Source organism: Rhinolophus ferrumequinum, chromosome 17 (assembly GCF_004115265.2).
Source record: "Rhinolophus ferrumequinum isolate MPI-CBG mRhiFer1 chromosome 17, mRhiFer1_v1.p, whole genome shotgun sequence".
Lineage (NCBI taxonomy): Eukaryota > Metazoa > Chordata > Mammalia > Chiroptera > Rhinolophidae > Rhinolophus > Rhinolophus ferrumequinum.
The window spans coordinates 32011619-32024462 of NC_046300.1; the positions used below are offsets into that span (position 1 = coordinate 32011619).

General features: G+C 37.1%; 1 protein-coding gene across 7 annotated transcripts in view; it reads left to right on the forward strand.

The window, feature by feature from the left end:
- Positions 1–12844, forward strand: part of ATP2C1 (ATPase secretory pathway Ca2+ transporting 1) — a 110007-nt gene that overhangs the window by 83354 nt on the left and 13809 nt on the right. For all 7 annotated transcript variants that reach the window (XM_033132569.1, XM_033132574.1, XM_033132572.1 and 4 more), the window contains 4 exons: positions 873–977; positions 5894–6050; positions 9883–10053; positions 11119–11216. In XM_033132569.1, coding sequence (XP_032988460.1) covers positions 873–977; positions 5894–6050; positions 9883–10053; positions 11119–11216 — 531 coding nt within the window. The remainder of the gene's footprint in view (positions 1–872; positions 978–5893; positions 6051–9882; positions 10054–11118; positions 11217–12844) is intronic.

Here is a 12844-nt window from a genome sequence, read left to right on the forward strand (position 1 = left end):
GACAGTTAAGTCCTAAATTTAGGACACTGAGCCACGTATAAGAACAGTGCAAATTCAGACTTGGGACCTGGGCTTTGAAGGATAGGAAGGGTTTAGATAGTGGGTAAACTAGGGAAAGAGCAAGAATAAAAGCATAGAGGAATAAATAGCATAGAATGGATTGTGGCTTTTGAACTGGATGAAATGAAAGGAGTTTGAATAACCCATAGGATTTTTAAATAGGCCATATGGTGGCTTTCTGGAGGAGCTTTGAAAGCCAGGAAGAATAGTCTCAACGTATTTCGATAGACAACAAAGAGCAATAAACTAGGTTTTTGAGTAGTTTAAAAAATATTTTTGAATATTTGGAGGAAAATGCAGAAGATATTAGTAAAGAGAACAGCTGCATGACGTTGGTAGTAGTCAGAATATCAAGTGGTAGGGTGCAAGGGAGTAGGATAGTAACATCAGGCAAGATAGAGTTGAATCCCTAAGCAGTGAAGAATTGAATCTAAAATGTCTATTGATTATAAATGTCTATTGCTGATTATTGGTTGGGTACCTTTATTTATTGGTATGCTTCTTCCTTCCAGAATTTGAGTCCATAGAGATTTTAATATAGTCAGTGTTGAAGATTTGGTCTACATGTAGTCTGCATAGCATGCCTGAGACTCTATCTGTATCTACACACCCAGGCTTTCATGTTGAACATGTATGCTGCTGTTCAGAAAAATGTGGTGGATATATAGAGTACTGCTATACTGTTACCATTATTTGTAAAATAAACCAGGTATCTCTAGCCAGCCCAGATACAAGTTATGACTGTTGTTCTTTGTTAAAAGGAAAAATAGTCACATGTTGGTGAGAGTTAATTTTGTTTTTGTGCCATATAGATGGGTCTTGATGGACTTCAACAGGACTATATCCGAAAAGCTGAATACCCTTTTAGCTCTGAACAAAAGTGGATGGCTGTGAAGTGTGTACACCGAACACAGCAGGTATCCTTCCATTTGAAGAATACTTGTTTGTTATATCTTGTTTAACATAGATGACTATGCTTCATATACTGTCCATCTTTAGATTTCAACAAAGCAAAGCTTAACAAATACCTGTTGCTTTAGAGTGTATGTAATTCACAGTATATTTATCCCATGTTATTCTCACGTTGTCTTTGAATTCATGCATAGATATACCCAGTTTTGCTATCTGAGCAATGTGACATTAGCTCACATTGTTTGCTATGTGAGCAAACAACTTAAATGAGTTGGAGCCTAGTCTCAGTCTTCTAGAGCTTGTGACATTAGATCTTTAACACATCTGTGTTTTTTCACTAAAGGAGTGTCTTGTCTTCAGAACAAACTAAAGCACATTATTTTATGGAAAAGTAGTTACCAAATGTATATAATTCATGTTAGTTAATCCAGCTTATAAACTGGCAAAATGTCATGCACTGATATTTCAAACTACTATCTTGTTCCTGGGTACTTTAGAAATTTTTACACAGTAAGAGTTCTTAGTTATCTACAGTGTACGGTTATATCACTTATAGTTGCTATATATCAGCTTGATGCCTAAACTTACTTTGCCCTTAAAGATACGTATTTGTTATTTTTATATTTCTTTTATTAGGAGTTAATAATTGGTTATGTGTTTTCACCTGTGAGCAAACGGTTTGAAACCAATTACTTCTCTGTAGACAGGTTTGAGTGAAAGAGTTCCCTCTCACCCATAATAAACAGGAAACATCATGGTTTTTAAAGAAAGGCAAGTTGACCAACCTTGAATTTGCACATAGAAGTCTGCCAGGAACTCTGTTTATGGCGGGGGGAACGAGTTCTGTCTGATCTTTAAAGGAACTTTAAAGACAATTGGAAAGAAAACTATAAAAATAAAATGCCTGATATTTTAAACCTTATAACAGAAAGCTTTCAAAAATTGCATTCGATTAAGGTAATTTTTAGCTCATGTCCCTTGATCCTATAAGTTATATAGCAAGAATACATATATGAGTTTATTTGGAAGATCTCTTTCTTTACATTTTATGTACTATCACACAGTACTTCAGGATAATGTGGCTCACGTAAAGTTGAACGATTTGACTTGAGCAGTTTTGAATCCAACCTCATCAGAGTTGTACATTGGAAGTTGTACATTGAATCTTCTCAGTTGTGGAAATGGGGGATAGGGAGTGGCAGGCTGTAAATTTGGAAAGATTGGTGTGATTATTCTTCCCATATGCTGACCTGAAGGGTTTCTCTTATAAAATAAAACCAACCAGTGGAACTAATAAAACCCAAATCGACTGACTTGATTCAGGATCTAGAAGGATCTATGCCAGAAGTCAGCCTGGCATAGATACGGTAAAATTAGCAATTTAAAAACAACCCCAGTGGCTCAAAGAGTTTGTCTTTAGAGGACTTTTCATTTGAACATGACAATATACATTTATCTCTACTGTCTCCCTGGAACCTGCCAAAACAATGACCAATGAATGGAAGGTAAACTGAAAAAGAGAAAGTATGGGAAAGACTCCGGGTGATCAGGTATCTATGAGGGTGGAGACTAAGGTCGAAGGCTGAAAACCAGATCAGATTGAAATTCTGAGTAAGGAACCAGTAGAACTCCCCCAAGTTCCTTTTCTGATTCTTGAGGCCATAGCATGAGCCCTTCTTTAGCACTGTAGAATATCAGAAAGCTCATCTTGAGGACAAGACTGGAGGGCAGAATTAAAGTGGCTTAAGACTGAAAACAGAGTGAGGAAGGGCAGGTGATTGTCCTGAAGGGTAAGCCTGTAGGCCCTAACTCCATTTCCTTAGAGTCTGCAGGCAGGTATCGCCCTACCCTCATTCTAAGTCAAAAGACAGAGGCTTTTAGGGAAGCTAACTGGCCCCAGGGGGATTCCAACAATAGTATTCCTAACTGAGCTCTTTGTTCATTGGTAGAGCTTACCTACTCCTGGCCTTCATCTCCAGTCTGTAGCCACAGGTTGATGAGCTCTGCCATTCAATGCCCGTGGAGCTTCTAGACCTTTAATTGCTTCAGTCTTGAATGTACATCGACAGTCAGGGATTACTGGATACTTGGTAAATGTCTTCAGTATTAAAGACACAGACCAAACAGAGAAAGGGGTCTCAGAGAAACAAAGATAATGCTGGATGCTGAAGAAAATTTCCAAACACTAGAAAAAGTGACAAAAGAGAATGTTTTCAAATAAAGTCGAGGAATCTATAAGTAGAACAAAAAAAAAATCTAAGAGTTGGACAATATAAAAGATAAGGTATGATAATTGAAAAATAAATATGCGAGATACAACATCCACCTAATAGCAGTAACAGGAAGAGAGAACAGTAAATGGGAAGAGTTGATCAAATAACACCAGAAGATTTTCTAGAAGAAGGACTGCAGCTTGTAGAATACAATTGCCCATCAGCTGCTTAGCATGAATATGGTATAAAAGAGGTAACGGGAGGGTATTGTTCATGCATGCAGACCCAGGAGAAGGTCCTGGGGCTGACAATCTTCCTCCATAAGTGGGACGTGGAAGGACTGAAGAAAGAGGCTGGCCACTCCAGTCTGGTAATTAATGGAGTTTGTTAAGGAAATCTTACATATGAGACATGTCTCTGATGGCTTTAAGATGAAATGGATCCCAGCATTACTTGGCAGGCGCCCAAGAATTATGTAGGGTAGAGGAGGGGCTAGACCTGGATACTGACACGTGAATGCTGCCAGGTACAGGAAATGACTCTGCATGCTTGACCAGGCCAGGATAAACGGCCTGTTCCAGGACCCAGCACATAGTGGGGGGCAAAAGAGGGGTACTGGTTTATGTCAGAACGAACATAGATTATGATCAGTCAGTCCCTAAGGGGGGTTTTCGGGAAGCAGTCTCCCCCTTCTGGCCCGGGTTCAGCTCGTGGGTCAGGCAGCGGTCACATCTTGGAACAGTCTCCTCAGGGATAAATGCAAGGCCCATAATCAAGAAATTGGAGGATACTTAGGGAGAATTCTAAAAGCTTCCAGAGATTTTTAGGGTGGGAGGGAGGGTGAAGGGGAGATCATATACAAAGATTTAGGAATTAAAGTAGCTTCTTTGGACTTTTCAAATGCGACACTGGACACTGGAGGCTGGAGGATAATAGAAGAAAGCCTTCAAATTGAGAAGAGGTTTATCCCCAGCTGAACTTAACAAATGTGGGGGTGGAATAAAAATGTTTTCAGACATTCCAAGTCTCAAAGTGTATATCCCACACATCTTTTCTTAGAAAGATACTGGTGAGTATGTTATTCCAAGATAACACAGTAAACTAAGGGAAAGGAAGACATAGCACACAGTAAGTTCTAACCAGGAGAGGGAGGAAAAGAATTCCCAGGATAGAGGTGAAGGGAAATTACTGAATACTAGTGGTGCAGCAGGCCTAGAAAACCGCCAACTCAAATTAGAAAAGGAAAGAACGAGGCTCAAGGAGGGGGGTCTTCAGTAATGATATGGGAGTAGTAACTTACCTGCTCATTTGATCGTCTGAAAAATGTTGAGATGGGCTTTATATTACATGAATGAGTTCTGGAATAATTAGTAATAGGTATAAAGAAAACTAAGCAGATAAAAAAAAGAGGCAGTATTAACTTTATAAAAGAAAACTTGAACAGTAAAATAAATGCATTTGATTTATATAGGCCCTGGAAACATCATGCCTTCCTGCTACCTGCCTACCCGGTAGTATCTGCTCACTAGTACTTGGGGACTCAGGCAGATGGAAGCTTCTTCTCACTGTGAGCACACACTGTCGTAACGGGCAGAGGAAGAGCACATTACACACTGGTTCCTAAATTTCCATTTGAAAGTGACACAACTACTGCTCATATTTATTGGCCAAAGCAAGTCACACCTGACTTCAAAGTGTGCGAGAGGGGCAGGGAAACACGTTCGTCCCATGCGCCTGCAGAGAGAACTGGGATGTGTGTGAACTGTTCTAGTGACTACCTCTTGGCTCAATAGTGCGGAGTCTTGAAACAAAATACTGATGACTTTCACCTTAGCTATATTATAACACTGTGGATGGGGGGAATAGCTGGTGGGGGTGGCCAAACTATCACCTGTCACAACATGTGATACAATGATGAGCAAACATGGTATAAAATGATGAGCGAAAAAGCAGTACAAACATCCCAAAAAATGGGTGCCAAAAAAATGTATACACACGATTTGTATTCACCTTTTGTTATCGGTATATATTGAGTATTACAATTTTAATGCAGTTTTTTTCCTTTCTTAAAATGTGTGTATACATTTTTGTTGGCACCCTCTGTATTTAGAAACAAGGAGATAAAGACAAAGACATCTGTAGAGTTAAAATTGGTTTGCCCCTTTGGAGTAGAATTAGAGGTGAGAAGGTTTGGGTAGGGTACTGCAGGTTTTCATTGTGTAAGCTTTAGTGTGTTACTTTACGGTGATGGAAAAAAATGGAAGAAAAAGTCTGATAATACCCATAATAAGATGGTTATGAGAATTAAATGGGATGACGTATATGCATATAGTAGCAGCCAACAGAAGAAAGCCTCATCCATTGCTTGTGGGCTGATGCTAGATCTTTTCTTTTCCTGTTAAGTTGTGAGCCTCTCCCCACATCTCCCCAAATTAGGAGTGCCTAATCCGGGCTTTAGTGTAGCACTGCCTTCAATATATGGGGGTGAGAGTGAGGAGTAGTAAATGCTGTTTTCTTTATAGGATGCAGAAAGTTCCCACATACAAACTTCTAATCTTCAGAGTTCAAGTGCCATTCAAAGCCTTAGGCTGGAGTAACTCCCTGGGGATTGTGAGAAATGAATGCCATTATTTTTGGACACTTCCAATGACAGATATGTACAAATTGAAATTAATTTGAATTTATTTGGTATGTTTTTTTCTTCTTAGGACAGACCAGAGATTTGTTTTATGAAGGGTGCTTATGAACAGGTGATTAAGTACTGTACTACGTACCACAGCAAAGGGCAGACCTTGGCACTCACCCAGCAGCAGAGAGACCTGTACCAACAAGAGAAAGCACAAATGGGCTCAGCAGGGCTCAGAGGTAAGGTTGTTTCAGCATAGGCCCGTAGGGTGGAAAGGTAATGCCTTCTGTTAATTGCAGATGAATTCATGCTTCATATCTGAGCTGTCCGGCTCTATTCCAGGCTTTGTAGAACGCTACTATTTCTAAAGTGTTGTGCATTAGTTGGCTAATTGGCCCCCAAAACATGAAAATCAGGAATGGAGCAACATAGGAACTCTCTAGTTCTTACAGACTTGCAATGGTTTCTGAGTAGGTGATAGTAATTTTATTTCTGACTAGTTTATTTTGTGGGAAGAGAGATGGATGGAGGTAAAGTGATGTTACTCCTTCCTTATTTTATCACGTTGACTGCCTTATTTATTAGTAGATATAACCTAGTCTTAAAGCCTCTCTCATTTGTCCTTTTACACTGAGGCAGTGGCTTACTTGTTCCTCATCTGGTGACTTCTTCCCTTGGCATTTACCAGAGAGGTGAAAAAGTACCCAGATTCTGCTTATGGATGTGCTGTTGACCAAACGTGATGGGGTGAGGGGGTCTGCTGTGCACACACAGGGACAGCATGTGTAGGATTGAGGAGGCAGGGGTTAGGGCCACACCTGGTCTTTACCTTCTGGGTAGTCATCTGGCTTATGGGTGATATATATGTATGTATGTATGTGTACACACACACACACACACACACACACACACCCACACACACACACACACACACACCCACACACACCCACACACTTATATAGTCTCTCTCAAGGAAATTGGAAGAGTTGGCTTCCTTAATTTTATTTTTACAAAGCAGAAGTCAAGCGCTACAATTCCTGGGAGTAGGAAACAAATTATGTTAATCTTACTCGTGGTTCACTTAAGCAAGGGCTTTTTGTGGGTATGGAACATTTGTGTAGATTTATAGGACTTCCTCATTTATAGGTTTAGAAAGGTATTCTTGTGGGTTTGAGGGCAAAGTTTTGTTATTCTTAGCAGCTCACAGCAAGAGGGTTTCAAAGTTGGCTTGGATTTAGAAACCCTGAAGTCTTAAAGGTCTGGTATGTGCTTGTTTTCCTCATTTTTTGGAGTATAGGTTTCACATTTTTAAAATTCTAACTCTTTTTATCTGGAGGACTGTGGAGGATTGCACCTGTGTGGTTTGGTGTAACATTGTGAAATAGACCGAAGTTGGTAGAGGAGAAAAATCTTTGTTTCATGGGGCTTTAGGAAATATTCCGGTCATTTGTCTCTTGCTTCTTGTCTTTTCTGTTTCCTTTCTTGTGTATCATTTTCTTCCTCTCTATGAAATTACCATAATGAAGAACAGAAAAAATTTAAATTTAACTTGTACTGCTGTTGCATCTTATAAAACTTAAGTTTCTTAAAATACATGTGGTTCTTAATTTTGAAATTAGAATTTTTTTTTTTTTGGTAACTAAAGAATGCTTTATTTAACTTCACAACAGACTTAAAAAATTTTTTTGACAGTCAGTATTATTTTATATTAGTTTCAGGTATACAGCATAGTGGTTAGACATTTATACAACTTATGCAGTGATCCGCTCCATTAGTCTAGTACCCACCTGACACTAGACATAGTTGTTGCAATATTACTGACTGTATTCTCTATGCTGTACTTTACATCCCTGTGACTATTTTGTATCTACCAATTTGTATTTCTTAATCTCTTTACCTTTTTCACCCTGCTCCCCAACCCCCTTCCTCTCTGGCAATCACCAGTTTGTTCTCTGTATCTATGAATCTGTTTGTGTCTTGTTTGTTCATTTATTTTGTTCTTTAGATTCCATATGTAAGTGAGATCATGTGGTATTTGTCTTGCTCAGTCTGACTTACTGCACTTAGCATAATACCCTCTAGTCCATCCATATTGTCACAAATGTAAGATTTCATTTTTTTTCTAATGTCTGAGTAATATTCCATTGTATACATGTACCATATCTTCTTGATCCATTCGTTTATTGACGGGTACTTGGTTTGCTTCCATATCTTGGCTATTGTAAATAGTACTGCAGTGAACATAGGGGTGCACATATCTTTTTGAATTGGTGTTTTGGATTTCTTCAGCTAAATACCCAGAAGTGGAATTGATGGGTCATAAGGTAGTTCTATTTTTAATCTTTTGAGGAACCTCCATACTGTTTTCCATAGTGGCTATACTAATTTGCAATTCCGCCAACAGTGCACAAGTGTTCCCTTTTCTCCACATCCTCGCCAACACTTGTTGTTTGTTGATTTATTGATGATGGCTATCCTGCAGGTGTGAGGTGGTATCTCATTGTGGTTTTTATTTCCATTTCTCTGATTAGTGACATTGAGCATCTTTTCAAATGTCAATTGGCCATTTGTGTGTCCTCTTTGGAGAAATGTCTATTCAGGTCCCCTGCCCATTTTTTAATGGGATTGGTTGTTTGGATTTTTGGTGTTGAGTTGTATGAGTTCTTTATAAATTTTGTATATTAACCCCTTATTGGCGAATATCTTCTCTCATAGAATATGTTTGTCTTTGTTTTAGTTAGGGACCTTTTCACAGAAAAGGCCTACCTACTCTTGTCCCAAACAGTAGCAGTAGATCTTCCTTTGTTTTAAAGCAAACAAATAAATGTAAGATACTAACCTTTAGCTAATACCACCCCTCTGTTGAGAGTGCCCAGAGCTGATCTCTCTTTCTTAGCATTTACTGACACAAATTGATACTGTCCTGGTCTGTTGCCATCTGCCTCTGTTCCAACACCAGGCACTGTCAAATAGCTCATTTCTTCCAGGGTGAAAGCCTTTGGGGCCCACATCTCCATACCTCATTAGCTATTTGACTCTTACTCTGGAAAAATAGAAGTTATTTGCCTCTAACCTTGGTTTTCCAAATACGTCTAATCCTCAGTACCTTTTGATTGAATAAGAATGGATACTTCCTGTGATCTTGCTGAGACTTTTCAGTTTTTCCATGAGATAAATGTGTTTGTTTGCTTTTTTTGTGTGTTTCTTGGTAAGTTCTTCAGTCTAATAATATCCCAGATGGAGACACATACACATCCCTTTGGTTCATAAGGTAGTTATGAGAAGTTGCAGAGAATAAACTAAGTGATATTTAAAGATGAACAATACTTTGTACTATACGTATTAAGTACCCAGATATGACAGAAAGCTAACTATAAATAATGGTAGAGTGGTGTTAGTTATTTATATACTCTTAGAGGACCAAGTTACAAATAAGAAATACCTGTTAATGTTATGGAAAGAGTGCACGGCTCCAAATTGTTGTTGGTGTTAGTGGTTTTACAGTCATTTTACAATTAACTTTATCTCCCAGGGTTTGTAATATATGAAATTGTTACATGTTATTTATAATTAATTAATATAGCCTTCTCTTCAAACTGTTGAGTTGTTCTGGAGACTTATAAAACAGAAAGCTGAAGATAACATTAGTAGAAGCCATCTTCAAAGATGTCTGTTTAAAATTGACTTGAAAGCTAAACAAACCTATAATTTCTCCAAATAATTAACAGTATTTTCTAAAAAGCCCATAGTTTATGTTGAAAGGAGCTGCATGTGGTTACTATGTGAAAACATTCTTTTTTAGTTGCTCCTCACTTGCCTTCCCTTCTTAACAGTTCTTTAGTCTTATTTGTTTTAATATTTAATAGCTTAAAGCAACCCCATATCTAGAACTAAAACTATGTCTTAACATGCAATAATTTTAGTTTTTAAAAACTGTATAATAACTACAATGACATTATAGTCTTAAGTGATTTATTTGCAAAGTGTTACTGTCTTCTGATTTTGTCAAGTAAATTCTGATGTTTTTGTGACTCATGTTTTCTTTTTGGGGTTTTATTATTATTTCCTAAGTTCTTGCTTTGGCCTCTGGTCCTGAACTGGGACAGCTGACGTTTCTTGGCCTGGTGGGAATCATTGATCCTCCTAGAACTGGTGTGAAAGAAGCTGTTACAACACTCATTGCCTCTGGAGTATCGATAAAAATGATTACTGGAGACTCACAGGAGACTGCAGTTGCAATCGGTATAACTAGGCTGTTTCTTTTTGTTTTTGTTAGTTTTTCAAAAATTACTGCAGTGCATAATTTTGTGAACTATTAGACATGAAATGTGTTTACATAATATTGAGATTATACAATTAAAATTGACTCTCTTGTTTGCTATATAAAATTGTGGACCAAAATTTTTTTTAGTTTAAAAGGTAATACTATTGATTGAAAATACATAACTGAAATCACATATGTATTTTATTTACAAAAGGATAGTTAGTTGGTTATTTTTAACCTCATAATTCACTATGCTGATGGATAAAAGCACTAGATCATGAATGTGAAAGGAAACATGAAATTTAGTTTTTCCTTTCAACTTGAGTATTATTTTCAAAGCAGACTTGTACCTAATTTGGAAGAATATAGCTTGTGCCTATGTTTCTGATGTCTCATTGTATATATGTGTATATTGTTTAAATGCTATTTACAATTACCTTAAGAAGTAAAAGGGAAAAAATGAACATGAAAGTTAATTTCAGAGCCTGTAAACTGTAATTCATACTGATAAATTTAAGCAGTTTGGTGAAGTCCAGTAATTATGATTTTATTAACATGGAGAGAGACTGGGACAGGAGTTTCACAATTTATGTTATCTAAGAAGAATATGTCACTAGAAACGTAACGCTGTTGGAAAGATTGTACCTAGAAAAACTTTTCAGCATTCATTTTCATTTACATGCAACTACATGATACCATCATTTTGTTTGGCTTTGGATATTTAAAATGTGCTCTGACCTTCATTAAAATTGAGCTGTTGGGCAAAACCTGATTGTTTCAGTTCTTAGGTTTGATGGGTTAAATTGTGAAAACTCTTTATTCTTAAATTTAAAGAAAAATATTAAACAGAAATCTCCAGACTTTACTATGTCAAATAGGTTTGTCTTATTAGTAGTTTGTCTGGTGATCCCTGGATATAAAGGCATTTTATACTTAAAAGAAAGAGAGTAGATGACAAATTACATTAACTGAGCATTATGTTGACTATCCTATCAAACAGAACCGATTTGGTTAATTATGTTTTTTCTCCCATTTCACTTTAGCTAGTCGTCTGGGATTATGTTCCAAAACTTCCCAGTCAGTCTCAGGAGAAGAAATAGATGCAATGGATGTCCAGCAGCTTTCACAAATACTACCAAAGGTAGGCCTAAACTAAAGCCTCTCAGACTGAAAGGTCTTACTCGGAGTGTTACCGTTTCTGCTGCTATCTTAATGAAACTCTTTATTTGAGAACAGTTGGGACATGATCACCAAATTTGTTGGTGCAAATCATGAAATGAAATCTTATCATTGAAATCAGTCTTATCATTGAGAGTATTTGTGATGAGATCATTATGACTATCATTGTACATTTATTAACTTTAGCAAGAGTCAGATTTCCCCTGAGGAAGGTACTGTATAAATTAACAGTGGCCGTATTTATTTATAAAGTACAGAGTGGAGACAGACCCTTACCGTATTCTATTCTTACCCTTTTGTTCTATTTTAATTATAGCATAAATACGTTAATGCATTTTTAGAAAAAATTGAGGTATTTACTTACATACAGTAAAATTCATCTTCTTAAATGTACTGTTGTTCTAAGTTTTGGCATGCGGTCTTATAACCACCACCAAAATCAAGATACAGAATGATTCCATCGTATTCCCAAATTCTCTTGCACCTTTTTGTAATGAGCTCCTCCTGCTACTTCCAGCACTGGCAACTGATTTGTTTTTTGTGCCTATAGTTTTGCCTTTTTCAGAATGCTCTAAAAATGGAATTGTATAGTATGAAGACTTTGAATCTATTTTTTTACTTAGCATAATGAATTTGAGATTTATCCATATTGGTTGTGTGTATGTATTTTGTTTTGAGTAGTATTACACTATATGGGTGTATGTTACCTATTCACTAGTTTAAAGACATTTGAATTATTTCCAATTTTTCCCAATTATGAAGAAAGCTACTGTAAACTTTTATGTATAGGTTTCTGCATGAAAATAAAATTTTATTTCTCTTGGGTGAACACCTAAGAGTAAACGCTGGGTCATAATGTATGTTTACCTTTGTAAGAAACTGCCAAATTTTTTTACAAGCTGGCTTTATTATTTTGCATTCCCATCAGCAGTGTTTGAAAGTTCTAATTGTCCTGAACTTTTTTACAAGGAAGAATATTCTCCAAATATGAGTTATGCAATGCATGGTACCTGGAGGAGCTAGGAATAATCAGTAATGTGATATTACACTTACACTGAGTCTTTTGCTTAAGAATACAATCCTCTTTTGTTTTAGACCTTTATTAAAATTGGGAGAGAATCTGGGAACAGTGTTTATGATGGGACTAAGATTCATTCAATGATTTATTTGTTCATTTTATATTTATTTATAGAGCATTGGAAGTACAGGGCAAAAATCTATGCCTTCAGGGAATTTACAGTCCAAGTAAAAATATGTATTATGTTGAGATAAGTGCTAAAGAGCACTGGAAAAAAAGCAGGGGAGAGATGAAAGAGTAAGAGGGGACTGAAATTTTTAGATAACATGACTAGAAAAAAGCCTCACTGAGAATGTACTATTTGACAAAATGGCAGGCCATCTGAGAAAAGAACATTCTAGATCTAGGGAACACAGGGCAAAGGCCTTGAGGCGAGTGAGGAGGCTGTTGTAGTTCAGGTGAGAAAAGATTAATGAGTGGGGAGGGGACATGCACTTCAGGGGACTTGGATAGATAATAAAAGACTGACACTTATTCTGAGAGAGATGGTGGAGGGTTTTGAGCAGAGAACA